The sequence below is a fragment of the Primulina eburnea genome, chromosome 3, assembly GCF_022965805.1.
Source record: "Primulina eburnea isolate SZY01 chromosome 3, ASM2296580v1, whole genome shotgun sequence".
NCBI lineage: Eukaryota > Viridiplantae > Streptophyta > Magnoliopsida > Lamiales > Gesneriaceae > Primulina > Primulina eburnea.
Genome location: NC_133103.1, coordinates 51,413,665 through 51,432,866, shown reverse-complemented (window position 1 = coordinate 51,432,866; position 19,202 = coordinate 51,413,665). Strand labels below are relative to the sequence as shown.

At 35.0% G+C, this 19,202-nt stretch overlaps 3 protein-coding genes across 3 annotated transcripts; 1 reads left to right on the top strand and 2 right to left on the bottom strand.

The window, feature by feature from the left end:
• Nucleotides 1-1,188: 1,188 nt before the first annotated feature.
• LOC140827856 (ethylene receptor 2-like) lies at nt 1,189-4,958 on the top strand. Its single transcript, XM_073190712.1, has 2 exons — nt 1,189-3,785; nt 4,247-4,958. Exons 1-2 carry the CDS (start codon nt 2,034-2,036, stop codon nt 4,778-4,780), a joined length of 2,286 nt encoding a protein of 761 aa, XP_073046813.1. The 5' UTR covers nt 1,189-2,033; the 3' UTR covers nt 4,781-4,958.
• A 4,061-nt stretch (nt 4,959-9,019) lies between these two features.
• Nucleotides 9,020-12,205, bottom strand: LOC140827855 (bet1-like SNARE 1-2). The gene is made up of 6 exons (XM_073190711.1): nt 11,953-12,205; nt 11,111-11,264; nt 10,843-10,899; nt 10,690-10,749; nt 10,525-10,610; nt 9,020-9,268 (listed from the first exon to the last, which is right to left on the bottom strand). Exons 1-6 carry the CDS (start codon nt 11,964-11,966, stop codon nt 9,241-9,243), a joined length of 399 nt encoding a protein of 132 aa, XP_073046812.1. The 5' UTR covers nt 11,967-12,205; the 3' UTR covers nt 9,020-9,240.
• A 373-nt stretch (nt 12,206-12,578) lies between these two features.
• Nucleotides 12,579-19,123, bottom strand: LOC140827853 (DNA repair protein RAD5B). The gene is made up of 18 exons (XM_073190708.1): nt 17,872-19,123; nt 17,292-17,425; nt 17,049-17,178; nt 16,894-16,947; nt 16,576-16,725; nt 16,313-16,464; nt 16,124-16,208; nt 15,663-15,887; nt 15,392-15,535; nt 15,122-15,274; nt 14,752-14,819; nt 14,485-14,607; nt 14,278-14,377; nt 14,071-14,183; nt 13,394-13,964; nt 13,242-13,313; nt 13,038-13,136; nt 12,579-12,875 (listed from the first exon to the last, which is right to left on the bottom strand). The coding sequence occupies exons 1-18, from the start codon at nt 18,961-18,963 to the stop codon at nt 12,753-12,755; spliced, it is 3,588 nt and encodes a 1,195-aa protein (XP_073046809.1). The 5' UTR covers nt 18,964-19,123; the 3' UTR covers nt 12,579-12,752.
• Between the last annotated feature and the right edge of the window lie 79 nt (nt 19,124-19,202).

Sequence of the window (19,202 nt, the reverse complement as noted above, 5' to 3'; positions counted from 1 at the left end):
TCTCATGAGTCGTATTTTGTGAGACGGATCTCTTATTTTGGTCATCTATGAAAATGTATTACTTTTTATGCTAAGAGTATTACTTTTTGTTGTGAATATCGATAGGGTTAACTCGTCTCACAGATAAAGAGTCGTAAGACCCTCTCATAAGAGATATACTCATTATGTATTGTGTGATTTTATCTATTAATATTCATATTAATTTTTGTTGTTGCAGGAATCCATCTGAACTTTTTATATTGTCAAATAATCATTTTTTTCTCTTCCAATTATTATTAATTATTTCATTATATAAATCAACTGAATTACAGAAATATTTAAATATATATTCAATGCTATTTTTCGGTCAAATATATGTATAATTTTTTTTAAATAAATTATTATACTAATTAAAAATGATCTGAAAATATCTAAAAGCTAGCTTATAAGTTTAGATGATTAATTTTATAAAATAGGATTACACCCCTATTGCGATAGGTATGATTTTATTTACGAAATCCTACCGCCAGTTAATATTATTTAAATTCGTGTACTGCCAAGTTGATTTTATATCTGATTAATTTTTTTTTTTTAAATAGAGTTAAGTGTGCAAATGATGAAATATTAATCGGCTATAATTTTTTTTCTGATATATATGTTTCAAATTTTATAAATGATCAAATTTATAAATATATATTGATTTATAATTTTTATATAATAAATTATTAATAATCACGTCTCACGATCTATAAATGATTTAAGTAAATTTTTACAAATCCGAACTTCCTAATTCAATTTTGAGTAAATTTTTTGTGAGACGGTCTCACGAATTTTTATCTGTGAGACGAGTCAACCATACCGATATTAACAATAAAAAGTAATACTCTTAGCATAAAAAGTAATATTTTTTCTTTGATGACCCAAATAAGAGATTCGTCTCATAAAATATGACCAATAATATCATCTCACACAAGTTTTTGCCTTCGATTTTTCCGCAGAATTGATCTAAATGACAATTATTTAACACTTTTTTATTAAGATATTAATATTTTCTAAAAAAAAAATTCCATTCAATAAATTTTACACGTCTTATAGATTATGATCCGTGAGACCCACTCAAAATAAAATATGAATACAATAAATAGCAATATTATAATAAGAATTTTGGTGGGGGCGGAAGTTTGATTATATTTTTGACGAAAGCAGAATTAGAATTGCGTCTAAGTTCTCTTCATGTAAACCCACCTATAGATTTCCTCCACCCTACCCACTTTCTCTCTCTAAAGCATTTCCGTTTCTCTCTCTTCTTCCCTACTTTGATTTCATCTTCTTTCCTTTAGTGTTGAACACAGCGGCGATTCCGAATCTCTACGCGTGAATAGAATATATAGTAGTTATATGTATAGCCTCACTCTTTCTTTGTCTGGACTTTACATCGGAGAAATTCTGCTTCCAACCTTTTTCTTGTACGAATAGGTGAAAGTTAGGAGGGGGAATAAAGAAGGGAAAGGTAAGAGTACCGCGAGAAACGGAGAAGATTTGTGTGTTATGAGATCCAGTAGCAGGGAAAAATGCTTATCTTGCGGATTATGAGTGATCTCTAATGTTGATGTGCCGTAGAAGGGAGTAAAGACTGGATTTTTTTTTTTTGTGGCTGTTGTATCCATGGTTTGGTGGAGGATACGATGAAGCCTGGGTGTGATTATTTGTCGGATTGTATCATTTTTGGGGATTTTATTTCATGGGTTTTTTGGTTGGGTTCTGGGTTTCTGATCGGATGTTAATAGAAATTTGAATCTTTGTTAATTTTTGACTGGTTGGTGCGTGAGTTCTTGTGTTGATACTGGTTAGTGTCTATACGAGTGTTACTTTACATTCCCAATGGGTTGCAATTTCAATGATTCTAATTGTTTTCTGGGCTTTGATTTGATTGAATATCATCCAAACTGGAGGTTGTGATAGAAAATATTGACTTTTCATCTGTATATTATGCTGCATTGGAAAGTGACCGAGTTTATTGACAACAGAAACTGATGGATTGATGAATCGGTGCGATGGATGCAATGTTAAAGACATTAGCATCTGTGATGTTGATTTTATCATTCTTTGTTTCGGTATCCGCATCTGATAATGAGTTTCCCCGTTGTAGTTGTGATGATGAGGGATTTTGGAGCATTGAGAATATACTTGAATGCCAAAGAGTTAGTGACTTCTTGATTGCAGTGGCCTACTTTTCGATCCCTATTGAGCTTCTTTACTTTGTCAGCTGTTCCAACGTTCCATTTAAATGGGTGCTTTTTCAGTTCATCTTGTTTATAGTTCTCTGTGGTATGACTCATTTGCTAAATGGCTGGACTTATGGTCCTCACACTTTTCAGCTAATGCTTGCTCTCACCATTTTCAAATTTTTAACGGCATTAGTTTCGTTCGCCACGGCAATAACCCTTATCACCCTTCTTCCCTTGTTGCTCAAAGTGAAGGTGAGAGAGTTTATGCTGTGGAAGAAAACTTGGGATCTTGATCGTGAGGTTGGCATTATAAAGAAACAGAAAGAAGCTGGTTGGCATGTTCGGATGCTGACTCAAGAGATTCGGAAGTCTCTTGATCGGCATACTATATTGTACTCAACTTTGGTTGAGTTATCTAAGACACTGGATTTGCAGAATTGTGCCGTTTGGATGCCAAATACAGGGCGGACTGAAATGAATCTAACTCATGAACTTGAAGGCCGGAACTCATCTAACACTTACTCACCTATTCCGACCAGTAATCCTGACGTCAGGGAGATTAAGGGAAGCGATAGGGTTAAGATTCTTGATCCTGAGTCTGCTCTTGCTGTTGCAAGCAGAGGACGGACCGGTGAGCCTGGAGCTGTGGCTGCAATTCGGATGCCAATGCTAAGGGTTTCAAATTTCAAAGGTGGTACGCCAGAGATGGTTCCAGCCTGCTATGCGATTCTTGTTTTGGTTCTTCCAGATGAACCTGGTAGATCTTGGAGCAACCAGGAACTAGAGATAGTGGAGGTGGTTGCTGATCAGGTTGCCGTGGCTCTCTCACATGCTGCAATTCTGGAAGAATCTCAACTTATGCGAGAAAAATTAGTGGAACAAAATCGAGCACTGCAACAAGCAAAACAGGATGCACTAATGGCGAGCCAAGCTCGAAATGCATTTCAAATGGTAATGAGTAACGGTTTGAGAAGACCCATGCACTCAATTCTTGGTTTGCTCTCCGTTTTACAGGATGAAAATTTATCAAATGAGCAAAAACTTCTGGTCGATGCTATGGTTAAGACCAGCAATGTTCTTTCAACCTTAATAACCGATGTAATGGAAACTTCAACTAATGATAGTGGAAGGTTCCCTTTAGAAATTAGTCCTTTTCGGCTACATTCTATGATAAAAGAAGCTGCATGTCTTTGCAAGTGTCTCTGTGTTTATAGAGGATCTGATTTTGTGATAGAGGTCGATAAGTCCTTACCCAATCATTTGATGGGCGATGAAAGACGAGTATTTCAGGTTATTCTACATATGGTTGGGAATTTGTTGAATGGAAACAAAGGAGGAGGGTGTCTTATGATCCGAGTATGCTTGACAACCGGAAGTCAAGGATGGAATGAACAAAAATGGGGCCTTCGAAGGACAAACTTATCTGATGGGTGCGTGTTTGTCAGGCTTGAAGTTGGGATATGCCACATTGTTTCTCCGGCAGAAGACAGATGTCTCACGGACCCGTATGGTGTCCGAAGATACTTTGGAGGGGTTGAGGAAAGTTTGAGCTTTAGTGCTTGCCGAAAATTAGTGCAGGTATACAACCATTAGAATTTGACTCATCACTGATGCCATAACACTAGCTTCTTGATAAAACTCCTTGAACGCGTGACTTTTGGTTGTTAATATCTAACTTCTTTCAATTCATCTGTATGATTATCAACTGCATTATTCATGGTCAGGTGTGGGGGGTGTTCTTGTTTTGCTAGAAGTTGATATTTTGCTCATGCTGGCATTTGGATGCATTCTAGGTTTAAAGTTGACAAAGTAAAAAAATTTTCGGCTCTTCTATTTGTCCTATTGCTAGAACGATCGATTATTTATCTCATCTCATGGAAGCATTTGAATGCATTCCTGGTTTCATTAGGTAAAGTTTGATCTTGATTGTTTCTCACACAAGTTCATCGACAAGTCACAGTGTTTTTAAAGATATATTGCATTGTCTTTATGCAACGTGATTTGCTCAACAAAACTTCGGCTTTTTTTCTTATGTGCAGCTAATGCAAGGAGACATATGGACGATAACAAATCCAGAGGGGTTCGATCAAAGCATGGCTCTTGTTCTGCGTTTTCAAACCCGGCCACCACTGTTATCAGAACATGGGGAATTGTCGGAACCCTTGCATTCAAACTCACTCTTTAAAGGGCTCAAAATCCTTTTAGCAGATGCCGATGATGTCAACCGTGCTGTGACAAAGAAGTTACTCGAGAAATTGGGATGCAACGTCTCTGCTGTCTCATCCGGATACGAGTGCCTTACCGCCCTTGGTCCTACCTTGTCTTCATTCCGAATTATCGTTCTTGATCTTCACATGCCAGATTTGGATGGCTTTGAAGTCGCCACAAGGATACGGAAATTTCGGAGCAGTAGCTGCCCGTTGATTGTTGCATTAACGGCAAGCGATGACGACGATTCGAGGGACAGGTGCATGCAAATCGGGATGAATGGAGTGATCCAAAAACCAGGTTCTTTACAAGGGATAGCTAGAGAAATTAGGCATATACTCCTGCAGTCAAATAGATTGATGTAATCTTGGGGAGCAATGATTTGATCTGGAGAGTAGCGAAAACGCCTCAAATGAAAAAAAATTCAAATTTCTTATAATTTTTCGAAAAAGGGATGTTTCGGCCCTGAAAATATGTCAATGTATCTCCTACTAACTGGATTCTTGGGTTCGCTTTTTGCCGGGAGAACTCCTAATTCGAATAGATGTTACATATATGATTACCATAACCAAATCCATCATCTTTCGTTTCACATCCTATGAGGAATTTTACATTCTTGGTTATCAGTTATTTCTTATGACAAATAAGATCATGTGGAACTTGCTAATTAGTAGGTGTTTTGGAGGAATGAAGGTACACATCTGGTGTTCTAAAGCTCACTCTGACTCATATTTTATTTGGCAGTAGATCATCAAATTTGAGTTAAATCTGTCTTGTTCCAAATATTTTTGTTTTGAATTCAAGTCGACGTTACTTTGTTTGATTGCCCCGGAAATTCGATTCAGCTCAAGTTCGTTCTTGTTCATGTAAATGGAGTGAGCTACATAACCAATTTTCAAGCAACTAGGTGTTTGTTTATGGCAAAAAGGCTGTCATATTGTTGACATTTTAGGAGTGTATTTTTGTTTATTTATTTGCATGTGAGAGGCATGTGGTTCATGTCGGAGGAATGTGCTCTTTCTTCTTTGTGGGAAGTCAATTGGGCATGTAAACAATAAATAAATACTTGAAAAATTCAAAATATATAATTATATTGATAAAATATTAAAGTTTTGAACTACTCGTGAAATATCGAACAATATAATTTTGGTTTGAGTTCAGCTTAAAAAATGTTCAAACGTATTCGAGTTCAGTTCGAATTTGATACTTTTCATATACAAATTGAATATTTTTTGAGTGACTCGATTTATTTACATCTCTAATAAAACGTCTCAATTTTTTTTTCTTGTAATATTATGCTCGTAAAAAAATAATTAAAATTAAATAAATATATTTTTACCACATCTAACACGTCTCTTCGTACGCTATGTTTTTTTTTTTTTTGAAGATTTATTATTTTATGAGTGAGTAATTACATGCTTTGAATTTGTTTATTATATCCTATGGCATATTTATCGTATTTAAAATACTTTTTTTTTGTTTTTGCTAAAAAATACAATCTTTTAAATCGAGATATTTTATTGTATCAGCTTACTAAATTCTCAGTATAAGAAATTTTATGTCACTTATTCCGGTTCAAATCTGGTTCTTGGCACATGATTAATTTGTATTGTACGTAGATAAGTTTATTGTGAAACGATCTCGTGAGATGGGTCAACCCTATCGATATTCACAATAAAAATTAATACACTTAGCATAAAAAATAATATGTTTCATTTATGACCCAAATAAGATATCCGTCTCACAAAATACGACCCCGTGAGACCATCTCACACAATTTTTTGCCTTGTAATGAAATCTTTCTTTTAGAAAAAATTGATATGAAAGGAGATATATATTGATTTCGAGATATCGAATTCGACATTTAGTTACAACAAACTCTCCCCGACTCAAAAGGAAAAAAAAAGAAGGTAGATGTACAATTTTTTGTTGACGAATAAAATTCAAAAAATATGGCTGAAATTACGCCACGCTATCATCAATAGGGCAAAAGCTTGTGTGAGACGGTCTCACGGGTCGTATTTGTGAGACGGATATCTTATTTGGGTCATCTATAAAAAAATATTATTTTTATGCTAAGAGTATTACTTTTTATTGTGAATATAGGTGTGGTTGGTCCGTCTCACAGATTAGAATCAGTGAGACGGTCTCACATGAAACTCACTCTATCAATAGAATTTATATTATTTGGCAAAGAATAAGGTATTTCAGCTAATGGTCAAAATATAAATGATCTAAGGCGACATTATTCTTTTGACTGAATTTAATATTTTTTTTTAAAAAAAATGTTAGTGAAAAAGGAACAAATATTTCGAATTAGTGACCAAAAATTAGCCACGATATCACAAAATGACATTATTCTTTCCGTTCTATTTCAAGATTCTTAAGTGTTTATTTTTTAAGGAAAAAAAAAGTAATAAAGGGATACATATTTGACCATATGATAATTAAATTACAAACTTGAAAAGGGTGATTCTATTGTGAAAATTGGGAAGATTTGGAATCCAACTTTGTAAATAATAATAATATTTATTATACTCTATTTTTTTTAAAAAAAAAATAAAAATAAAGGCTAGTGTGCCTTGAATCAGGACTCAGGAGAGCAACGTGGTACCTCAAGTAGTGGAGTAATTTTTAAAGCAAATCTACAAATTTACCATAATTTATATTGAATAAAATTAGAAAAGTTGCACTTTTATCAAAGTATAGAATAAGCTTTTTAAAAGAAAATTATGCTAAATTGGATAATATTTTGTAATTTATTCTATATAGAATTGTTACCATTAAATAATTACCTATAAGAACTCGTTTTATCAAAATTATAATTGATGATAATCAAATAACTCAAAACTTGTAAATTATACAGCAGTCTAAACATTTAGTCGTTACTATAGTTTTGTTAACCTAGTGGCAACACTTCCCAAAGTTGGAAGAGATCTTAAGTTCAAGACCTAAAATCTCGCCTTAGCTTAGTTAATTATTGTATCACAACAATTTTTCTCTTGAAAATCCATGAAAAAAAATGTAACATTAACTCTAATACCAATTATAAGATCGGATGTTTACTGTTCTAACAAAAATTGTAGTTGATTACAATACAATCAACACATTATTCTAGCTTTGTTAACTAAGTGACAAGTCTTCCCTAAGTTGGAAAGAATCTTAAGTTCAAGACCTAAAATCTCGCCTTAGTTTAGACAACTACTGTACCATAACAATCTCCCTCCTAACAATCTATGAAAATCGAAAATGTAAAATTAACTCTGATACTACAAATCGAAAATGTAAAATTAACTCTGATACTAATTGTAGTATCGGACGTTTAATATTTTAATAAAAGTTATAATTAATAACAGTACAATCTAACTACTATGTTTTGATCGATACATTATCTATTTCGACAGATACACACAATAACAACGACAACATTTTCCATACAATTGCTCTTGCAAACTATTCAAACCAAACAAATGACTTTGATTCTAATAATATTCATAAAAAAACCTTGAGCATCTTTCATTGTATCAAATTATCAAAAGATACGAAAGGATAGATGCAACAAAAATCTTTTAATTATTTAAACATCGAATTTGGATCGTCCTCGACAATAAGGACAAGTACCACTAATATAAAAATCCTATAATTTTTCAAAAAAAAAAAAAATGTAAAGAATGTATATATTTCCTAGTTATTTCTTTCATATAAGACGACTTTGTCTTGGTTTATTATTAAGAAAGACCAAGTGCTAAGTCCGAGGTCAAAATAATAATAGATTAAGTTAAATAAACCAAGAGGGGTATATAATAATTATCTTGTTAATCTACTGGCGACCCAAATTAGGGCCATTAATTTTGTTCTTCTAAAATATGATTTATGGTTGAGCATAGTGGAAAGACCTTCGACTTATAGAGCAAGTTTTTTGTGAAACGGTTTCACGAATATTTATATGTAGATGAGTCATCCCTATCGATATTCACAATAAAAAAAATATTCTTAACATAAAAAACAATATTTGTCATATATATATATATATATATATATGTATATATATATATATATCAATTTTTTATATCAATATAGGTAAATAATTAATCAAAACATTTGAATATCATTAATAAAAAAATTTGCAAATGTCTACAAAAGTCCATGAAAGTATTATGTTTACAAATTTGTGCGATTCTATAAAAGTCCATAAAAATATACCAAATCTACGAAAATCTATCATTTAAAAAAAATCATTGAATACACCTCACTTAGTTTAATTATATTTTAAAACTTACTTTTCTCCAATCTTGAATTCAAACACAGGATAGATACACCATACATGGACTTTGGCAGTAAACTTTCGACGTCTTAAGATGAATGCAGCAACCTAATTGTATGTTTACAAACTGTTGGGATGCAACCAAAGTCCCACGTCGGAAGATCTAGAGAAAGTTCATGGGTTTATAAAGATGGAAGGATATCTCCATTTGTATGAGGCCTTTTGGGTGGTTCCAAAAGCAAAACCATGAGGTTTAAAACTCAAAGTGGACAATATCATACCAGGATGGAGATATCCGGTTCCATTAGTCCTAACACAAACAATAAAATGTGACAAATAATGAATATTAAATGTTACCATATGAATAAATGGTTGAATTTTAATTATCCAGGAACTAAAAATGACATACTCCTGCTCTAAGCATAAACTTTCTCGACACTGCGACTGTATACGACTCCGGATTCCTGCTTCGTATATGATGGTAGGACGGAACAACAAATGGGATGGAACAATATGCTAAACTGAATGAATGTATCTCCGGATAAGATTCACGGTCAATCTTCAACCATACATGAAATAAAAGAGCGCCCTGAGAATGGTAGAAAAATTAGCAGAGTGTGAAATCATATCTACAACATTACAACAATACACCAAATTTAACCACCCCAAACACCAAAAGATATATTAATGTTAAAATAAAACATAAAAACAGCATGTGTTCTATTCAACAATAAGTTTTTAAAATGCTTCAATCGATCTACAAATTCCTAAGATTTCTTGTATGGATATTCACATAGGCTTATTGCCCTGTGCAGGGTCCCAGAACTCAGTCAGAAACTGCTTGGCCTATCTCTTACTGCAATGTTTTCTATAAAGTCATTACCAAGATTCTACCTACTAGAATTGTGAGTATTCTGGATTCAATTATTGATCCACTGTGACGTGAGTAAGAAACGATCAATTTGGGAGAATATTTGGTTCAAGATTTCGACCTAATTTGTTCATTAGGCCATGGAATGTGTCAACAGTGTTTCTTTTTTCAATTTTCATTAATAGTGGGATTCAAGGTTTCTCTGTGCTGAAGAAAGGGCTTCATCAAGGCTATCCTTTATCTCCATTTCCTTTGCACAATGTTTTGATTATTCTCCAGAGTTATTAAGTGTAAGACAGCTTGAGCTCAGTGGATTCTCTGAGTGTCAAGGCATTCATATGCTTTGATATCTTCTCTATCTTCATGATACTCTAATGGGTGATTGTAACGGTAGGCTACTAGGGTTCTTCTCCTGGATACATATACCTACATACCTGTGTGTATTCTCTTTTGGGTTCTGAAATATATTATGCTTACTGATCAAAATAAAATAGAGCAGAGATTAAAATATTTGCAATTTGTTTGGTCAATAAGGACGAGACTGACACCCCGTCCCACAGGTATAAAAAATGAAATTTTAAAATGTTTATAATGGACTCTTACAGTAACTTGGGTTAACTATCTTCGTAAATTGAGGACGGATGCGAAGTTATGGCTACGGGAGTTCATTGTGCAGTTGCGCTTGCGCGCGTCTGGGCTCAGGGTGTTACAGAAACAGTTCATCACGTGGGATGAAACTGTAGGTTATTACATTGTAAAGAACTGATTCACCAACTTAACAACGTGAATTTTTTTCCATAAAAGTAAAACTAAAGTGTCACTGCCATCCAGTACTTCATCAAAAAGCAAAATATTCTAGGCACAAATTGTTTTAAGCACTAGAAATAATTACATGCAGAAGCTATTTGATGAAACGCCTGGTGTGAGGCTGTGAACAATGAAAGAGAAGGCAGACACAAGAAACGGATGCTCACCTTATAATATAGTACAGAGCAAAGAACGATACGACAAAATACATGGAAAGTTTGCAGGCTTTCCTATTTGATTTCTTATCGAACACCTAAAATATCATAAGATCAGCCTTGGAAATTTTTTTAAAAAACAGAGAATCAGGTCAGAAGTTAAAACCATCATTTTACCATCTTGAAACGATCCATTGTTCCTGACATAATTCCTCTTGATGCATCCATCTCATTTCCCTAATTTGGAAAAAAAATCAACAGATAAGCAGAAAAGAGTTTTCAAGCAAAACTTCATATATTCTTCTTTTGATTAACTTTTAACCAGCATACCATTCGATCTAACACACGGTTATGACTCTCCACCTCCTCGTGTATGTCACCTGTTAACTGCCAAACTCAATGTTTTAGTATGTTTCCATGTATTTAAGTGCCAGTAAATATGCTATAAACTTAATTTCCAAGTAGCAGTAAATTGCATTGGCTAAATGAAACTGGAATTAATTAAAGCTTTACACAAATCATAAGGAAAAGGGAGATGGTGAGCGATTTCGCCTTTTGGAGAAATAAGGAAAAGGGAGATACTTCAAAAAAAGCTAACCCTTTTCAAAAAGCTGACTCTATCATGCAAACTGTCCATAGCTTGTTCATTATGATCATCGATACCATTTGAATATGAGGAAGACGCTCTAAGACCACCTTCTTCAAGGCTATCCAATTTATCAAGAAGTGCGCCTCTTGAAGCCCGATGATCCCTGTGACAAACATGCTTCACAATAAATTAAGAATATTAAAAAAGCAAATTATAGATCAGTTTGGAAACAGCGAGAAAAGCATAAAAATGTACCAAAACCAATTCACTAAACAATAACTAAACACATGAATATATACATTTCAGTCCAGATCTCATAAAGTTAACGCTATGCAGTTGCTTCAAATGATTGGACTAAACAAAAGCCACCTTCCAAGGCTTTGCTCAGTTGTAGCTAACTATAGTATTTTCACAGTTTCTGAACAAGAACATAAGAAATCCAATTCCTATTTCACAAGTACAAAGGTATAATAGGAGCAAACTTTGAACTTAAAATATAAAAAATTAACAAAAACTCATTTCTCCCGTTTTGCCACGATCAGAGCACAATGAGCTAGTCCCAAAAACAATCAAGAAACTCAAATTTTACGCTTAATTTAGATCTCCTCAACCCCTGTTTTCTGTAGCCTCCCAGAAATCATATTCCACCATATGAGATCAATTTACACAACACTGTAACTGATCCTTTCTTCTACCAATAAACTTTCCCCTCAATCCCACAACAACCAATTATATACAAGGTACAAAACCCACCGACAATGTAATCAAACAACAAGTAAAAAGCCATTTAACATCGAAATTTCGGACGTAAATCTCGAAATACATACAAAATCGAAAAAAAAAACACGAACCTCCGGTAGCTCATTGATTGCGACGGATTGCCTTCGAGACAATGCCAGGGTTTGATAAGTGAATACGCACTCGCGCGCCAGCAAGAAATGGCTAAAACTACACGAAAATCGCGGATCTACAAAATCTTGATTTCAAAATAACGTGGAATTGGATGTATACAGATTCCGGAAGAGGATGAGAATTCTTGTCCCCACGGAACGGAAGAAAAAGGAAAAAAATATATTTTTTCAAATCTTTGATTTAATGGCATTTTCAATTTTATAGTGGTTGTCAACCCATAATTAGCCCTTAGATTGCAAAATTGAATTGGAAAAATGGTAAAATTGATACCGTTAATTAGTTACATTTCAATGTTTTCCCAACACTTATATGTATATTTTCTTTAAAAATATTAAAAAAAAAGCACAAAAATTCTTATGATAACGTCTCTCGTATCAATTTATTAAAACGAATATCTGATCTACCAACTCATGAAAAAATATTATTTTTTATGTCCAAAACAATATTTTGGAGCCAAAATCAAACCGATTTCTATGCTACATTGTGAGGATTATCCCCACTACATGTCGATTAAAAATACAATTTAAACCGAAATAAAATTGTAATATTTTTACGATACTTCATTTTGTTTAGATTTATACAACATATAAAAATCAAAGCCATCAAATTGTGATTTTTTACAATACCAAAACCAAGTCACCATACATTCGATAAATAACTTCATGGATTCAAATGAGCTTTGCTCACCAATGGTACACAATCATATAATTACTACTAGTGTTCATGATAATCTTTCAAGTCATCTAAAGAGCATTTTGAGTTCCTCAATTCGGGCTGATCGGACTTCGTCGTCTGTTAAAGCTCCGGCGATCATCCGTTGCTTCCTTGCTTGCACTTGTTGAAGTCTTTCTTCCACAGTATCCTGGAAAATTTTGATAAATAGAAATAACTCAACTTGAGAAATTATTAATATATTTAAACTTTACTAAATATTCATAAACTTTGGAAAAGAATAGTTTTAAACAAAATTTGATTTGATCTCTGGTTTTACTTTAAAATTGAGCTTTCAAAATGGGAATTTCACCTTAACAATGAATCTTCTAACATGAACAGTCCTCTTTTGACCAATTCTATGGATTCTCATAACTGCTTGCTCTTCTACTGCAGGATTCCACCATGGATCCTGCGCCAAAAACACATTAAAATCCATTCATTAAGCAAGAAAAAAGAAAGGGAAATTTCAAGATTTATCACAAGGAAGAAGAAACTGTACTGTACTATATTGTACCATTAGAAAAACATTGGAAGCTGCTGTCAAATTCAAGCCCACCCCACCTGCTTTAAGGGACATTAGCAACACCTAGAACAAAGAACATGGTTGAATGTTATCATCCATAAGTGTAGAAAGTCTGATTTACTCTTCAGCATTGTGATGCTCACCATTTTTTCCTGAGTTTCAGCGAACTCATGCAAGACTCTCTCCCTCTGTTTCTGCACGAGCTTTCCATCAAACCTCAAGAATCCAATCCTCCTCTCCTTGAGTGGGATCTCCAAAAGATCCAAAAATGAAGTCCACTGGCTAAAAACTATGCTTTTCTCTCCAGAACCTGAACGGAAGATTCGCTCTAAGCAGTCCAAAAGTTTGGAGACTTTGGACGATTCTTTCCAGTTCTTGTCGACATCAATTCTGAAATGGCTGCTGGATGGACATGTAATAAGGTCGGTTTTCTTGAGCGTTTGCCGGCAAATGGGGCAGAGTCCAGCAACCTGTGTTCGCCAGCTTGATATAAGGCATTCCCGGCACATTCTATGTGCACATGGTGTTAACACAGGGTCATCTGCTGATTCTAGGCAAATGGGGCACTCTGCATTTTCACCGTTTTGAAGGTCCCTGACTACTTCCTCAACGTATGCTCGAGAAGGGGCTTGATGAGTGCCTGAGTCTGGATTTGTCTGGAGGAATCTTCTTGCTAGTTTGTTCAAGTCTGCATATTCTTGTGTATCACCACGGCTGTGGATGATTCATGTGAACATTGTTATGTGGGAGATAATAAATGTAAAGCCTAAATTTTTGCTTTAGTTGAATTAGAAGTTTTTGAAGATGTCATTGTTCTGACCTCATTACAAGAAATGGGTGGTTGCAACATTGCCTCAGTCGAAGTAATAGCTCGAGAATATTCGCGAAGTTATGAAGAACTTTGCCTTGAGCCACAAATTGATCAAATTGAACCTGTTTGTTTGGCAAATTATGGTCAAATTTTAAATTATGTAATTCAAGATGATCTTGCAAATTCAAAAAAAAAAAAGCAAAGATAAAAACTTACTTTAGATTTCTTGAAGAGGGCTTCATAAAAATCACGCTCAGCTTCTGATTGTTCACATTCAATCACTTTGACATCGGTTGGTGGGAGAACAAGAATCGGCCTTTATCACAAGCACAGCATCCAATTGGTAATGAATAATCAAATTTCTCACGGACAAAATTAGAGATATAAAAACAAGAAAATAGACCGTAGGTAATATGTTGTTACCTTCCGTGTTTATCCTTTGACTCCTTTGTTCTTCTCAGCATCAGTGGCCTCAAAATGGCCTTGATCAATTTCATACCTCTTGGATCACCATTATCATATGGCCTCTGAACCAGTTTGTTCCACCTGTCAAGAATAAAAATTGAACAGTAAGACTTTTGCCAAAACAGGCAAAAAATTTTATGTCGAGGTGCACTAGCACAAAGCAGTTGTTGGCTATAAATGTAATCCATATGCAACTTTATATAGCATTTGCTACAGAGTTCGTACCATGCCCAGTTGCACCATGGTTCTACGTGCAAGAAGCACAGTAGGCTGTACAAATCTTCCAATTTATTCTGCATAGGTAATGGTAAATCATCAAGTATCAAATAATAATAACGTGCAAGGTTTTTGGACAAAAACTCGTTTAGAAGGGAATTTTGAGGCTAACAGAGTTGGACAACTAGAGCAAGTCTGTTAGATATTTTAGTCATGAAAAATTGAGAGGTTTTTTTTATTGATACTTGAGCGAAAAAACATGCCTCTAAATATTGAAGAAAAATAAGATGATACGCTACAGAGTAGAGATAGTTTTAGAAGATTCATCGAGCTGACATTTATAAAAGCAATAACAAGCATTTTTTTATGAGTGACACACCTGAAGAGGAGTGCCAGTAAGGCACCAACGACAATACGAGGACAATGCAAAAGCAGCCTGAGCAGCCAGAGTTTTTGATGATTTGATGATGTGAGCTTCATCTAACACTACTCTATGCCATTCAACTCTATGAAATATGCTGTTATCTGAGTCCTATAACATATATAAACATTAGAGATAAGTACTTAAAAGGGAGGTTTATTCAAGAAAATTATATTGGAGATAATGGTGTTCACAACACTAAACCAAAGAAGAAAAAGAAAGCGTTACTTTTTTATAAGCTTCAGTTAAGACACCATATGTAGTTAATACCACATCAAGATCTGCAATCACCCTTGGGTTATCTGTCCTTCCCCCACCGTAGTGAACAAAGATTGATATACTATCTAGCGCTGAATGGGTTTCAAGCTCATCCTGAGTTACGCAAGAAAATATCAAGGATATTCATATTCATATACTTATTCAACTTTAAGTGAGAAGACAGTACATTTAACTAAAGGCAAACTGGCATACAAAATAATCAAGCTTTTTGTAGGCTGACCTTCCATTGGCCTAGTAAAGCCATTGGACAAATAATAAGGGTGCCGCCTTTTATTTTCTTAAAAGACTCAGCAATAGAGTCCATTTTCTTGTTCTTAGTATATTCAGTCTCTGCTACTTCATCCCGGTCAACTTGTTGATCCTCCGGGCTACCCCTGCCATTTCTTGAATGTATCAATGCAATTGTCATCACAGTCTTCCCAAGTCCCATTGCATCTGCGAGAATCTGCATTTATTTCCATCCACGTAAAATAAGAACAAAATCTTTCCCTTCGTTGAACAATTATAAAAACTCAAATTATATTTAGATCAGAAAAGTAGAAAGAAATAAGAAAAATAAAGCTTCCAAAAATTGATGGTTGACGTACTTCCATGATAAAAAATGCAACCTATTCTACACTATAAAACTCTCGATGCCAAAGTAAATAAATTTTAAATGTTCTATAGGTGTAACTGACGTACTCCTCCTCTTGCCATCTGGCTTGCAGTTGGATATTTTGTACTTGCTTCCCCGGAGAAAATATTCACATAAATTGCTGGAGCTCTCCTGTCAAAAACTAAATTCAATTACTATGAAATTGGAATATGATAATGCAGTTTATAACTTGTGCTCCATTCCACAAACTTAGAACACGTGTGTATGGTACATACTCGTCACACATGCGATATGCTGCCCAACATGGATGAAGACTCCTTGCTGCTTCTTCTACACTTTCTCCCTTCTCCAACTCAAACATCCAGTAAAGTGCCTGCTTCTGGTACGCCCTTAATTTACAAGTAAGAGTCTCTGGAGGCTCCATTTCCTATTAAGTTAAAAGAGTACTCGGTGAGAAGAAATTGCAAAATCACATTTTCTAGTTCTCGTTTCCAGGGAGCAAAAATAGGTAAAAGGCTATTTCTGTTATGGACTTCACCTCTAAGTTATACATGTCCACAGCACCAACCAGCTTATTCAAGGATGATTCTGAAATAACTTGCTCATCTTTGCTTTGCTGCTGGATTTGTTGACAGCCATTTCTTCTCTTCGCTCCGGGAATAAAAGGGGCATTTTCATTATAATCAACCTGAAAGTTTTATTTACGGATATAAATAAGATTTCTGTGTTCCACCTTGCATGAGAAATACAATTAAGTTTCTTTTAAAAAAAAAAAAATACAAGCAAAGAATCAAGCTATATTTTAAAATATTCTGCTACTCTAAAATCAAAGATTAGATGATTAAAGTACACATACATCTAAGTTGAGGGAGCGCTTTCGAGAGTCAAGTTCTTCTGGTGTAAATTCAGCCTGTTGAGAATTTGCATAAAAGAAGTATGGAAGTCAAAATAGAAATTAAAAATTGCTGTGAAACCAACAAGATGTGCAAATTATTTGGAGGCAGCTGTTACCTTTTGAAAAGGATTCACTTTCAGAAGCTTAAACAATGTCAAAAGAGGATAAGTTGTGGCGTTGTGTGACGGCTCAAGCTTCCAAGACGATAAATCAGCCGCAGTGAAAACCGAATGGTGAATATAGAAACTACAGATCAAACCAATGAGACCACACACATAAGTATCTTTAAAGGAAGAACTATACAGGGATCAAACTAAGTGGATGAAAAGCACAAACGTAGGATTGCATTAGACTTTTACCTCACATACAACATAATCTCTTGCATCAACACAAGATTTACTGGTGCGGCAATGCATCGACCAAGAACTTTCACCTTCGAGGAATTAACTAGAGGAACAAGGCATTTTGCCCATTCCATCGGAAGCCGTCCAATCTGAATACCAAAAAATTACCATTCACTCATGGAAAAAGCTTCAAGGAAAAAGAGCCAGTGGTGCACCCATGATTTCTAACAAGATAAGGGCTTAAGAAGAGCGAGGGCTGTGATTCAATAAAGTTGAGAGGCAAAACTTGCAACTCTAAAGTTCTACACAGATACATTAAAATTTATATTTTTTTGGGGTATGCCCCTAGTAAAAACCCAGTTTCAACTAACAAGATATAAGTGAGAGTACAGGAAAAACATAGATTAAGCAAAAAAGAAAGATCAACATAAAAAAATATTCAAAAACCATTATTCCAACATTATTTGATTAATCTTGTTCCCCAATATATGTCATGATTCCTAACAAGGAAATTTAAATCTGTTAAGTTCATCAACTTGAAGTAAAATTGAACAAAATATATGCATCAGATAGGTAATATTAACAGATATAATACCTCTCCAGATCTTTTTGTTGAGAATCGTACTATACTTGAAGCTGCATTAGAAGCCTTAGCACTAACAAAGGGTGAATTGCACCTATTCCCTTTAACTGCAATAGGGAAAGCAAAATGTACAATCTCATTATTCTCCAATTTCCTTCCTTTCGTTGTGGAAAGGCCGTTAATGACCGTCCTCCCAACCATCAACCAATCTGGCTCCTCAACAAAATCCCCATCTTCGACCAATACGGTACTCAGCCTCATTTCTCGACTCCTTTCCATTTTAGTCTTCCAATAATCGCTACCGGCTCGGATTTTTTTATATTCATCATCAGATAATTTTCTTGCACTCAATGGCTGTGCACTGATGACCTCTTTCATTTCATCTTTTACAGAGATTATACTTTTACTCTCACTCTCTATATAAGGCTCCTCTTTCACCACCTTGTTTTCGGCTCCAGGCCCATGAAAATTTAGCCCTTCTTCGGAATTCAAATCATTTTGCTCCTCTTTGAGCAAAGTTGCACAATTTACATCGCTGCCTATCTCCGGTTTTCCCTTATCCATCCCTTCTAAACGGCCATTTCCACGCAGCTTAGCCAAGTGCGCTTCGAAACTTAATCGACTACTTGCCACCAATGCCAGACACTTTTCGTCACCCGATAAATCCTTCCCCTTTGAATAACCATCTCCTCCCCCAAAACCCACATCACGTTCTTCTTTCGCTTTCAAGATTTCCTTGCTTTCACCGTTTTCTACACTCAAAAACTCGCCTTGGGTGGCATCTGCTTCAGCAGATTCCGGCTTAACTAATCCCCACCCATTAGAAAAATCACAATCAGAATCTCCTACCTCCTCCCCACATTTATTTTGCGAAGGTATGTGAAAACTGGATATTCTTGCCCCACCGGTTGATGTGATGGTTTTGTGCACCGGCGAAAATCTTGAAGGCGAATCAAGAATGTAGTTGATAGCTGCATCTGAGTTGTTGTTGCATTCAAATATAGCTTTGACGACGGCGGGCTCGGGTATTTCAGGCCCGACAACTGATTTCACCATCTTGATTATTCTCTGCATTTCTTCATGCTGCATGGCCACGGTATCCATAGCTCCTCCGATCAAAGTAGTAAAATGCAAACTTTTTTCCCTGATCTCGGCTGGATTTTGTGGAGACCCGGAAAGATTTCTGAATGATTTGAGGAAAAGATTGAGTTTTTAGAACGGAGTGAAATCTAGTTTTGGCTCCAAGGATTTTGATATTGATGAAGATTCGCGGTTTATTTGGAACTTTGGGAGGGAATTGAGGGTAAAAAAAAATTAGTTAATGCCTCAATTTTTACGTGAGT

What these genes read in the sequence shown, in the direction of transcription:
- LOC140827856 (XM_073190712.1), top strand. Translation starts at nt 2,034, where the DNA reads ATGGATGCAATGTTAAAGACATTAGCATCTGTGATGTTGATTTTATCA. An exon ending in CTTGCCGAAAATTAGTGCAG is followed by an intron (nt 3,786 to 4,246) that starts GTATACAACCAT and finishes TCTTATGTGCAG; the next exon opens with CTAATGCAAGGAGACATATG.
- LOC140827855 (XM_073190711.1), bottom strand. An exon ending in ACCGTGTGTTAGATCGAATG is followed by an intron (nt 10,750 to 10,842) that starts GTATGCTGGTTA and finishes TTTCCAAATTAG; the next exon opens with GGAAATGAGATGGATGCATC. An exon ending in GCTCTGTACTATATTATAAG is followed by an intron (nt 9,269 to 10,524) that starts GTGAGCATCCGT and finishes TACCATTCTCAG; the next exon opens with GGCGCTCTTTTATTTCATGT.
- LOC140827853 (XM_073190708.1), bottom strand. Translation starts at nt 18,963, where the DNA reads ATGGATACCGTGGCCATGCAGCATGAAGAAATGCAGAGAATAATCAAG. An exon ending in AGCGCTCCCTCAACTTAGAT is followed by an intron (nt 16,726 to 16,893) that starts GTATGTGTACTT and finishes TAAAACTTTCAG; the next exon opens with GTTGATTATAATGAAAATGC. An exon ending in CTGAAACTCAGGAAAAAATG is followed by an intron (nt 13,314 to 13,393) that starts GTGAGCATCACA and finishes TCTTTGTTCTAG; the next exon opens with GTGTTGCTAATGTCCCTTAA.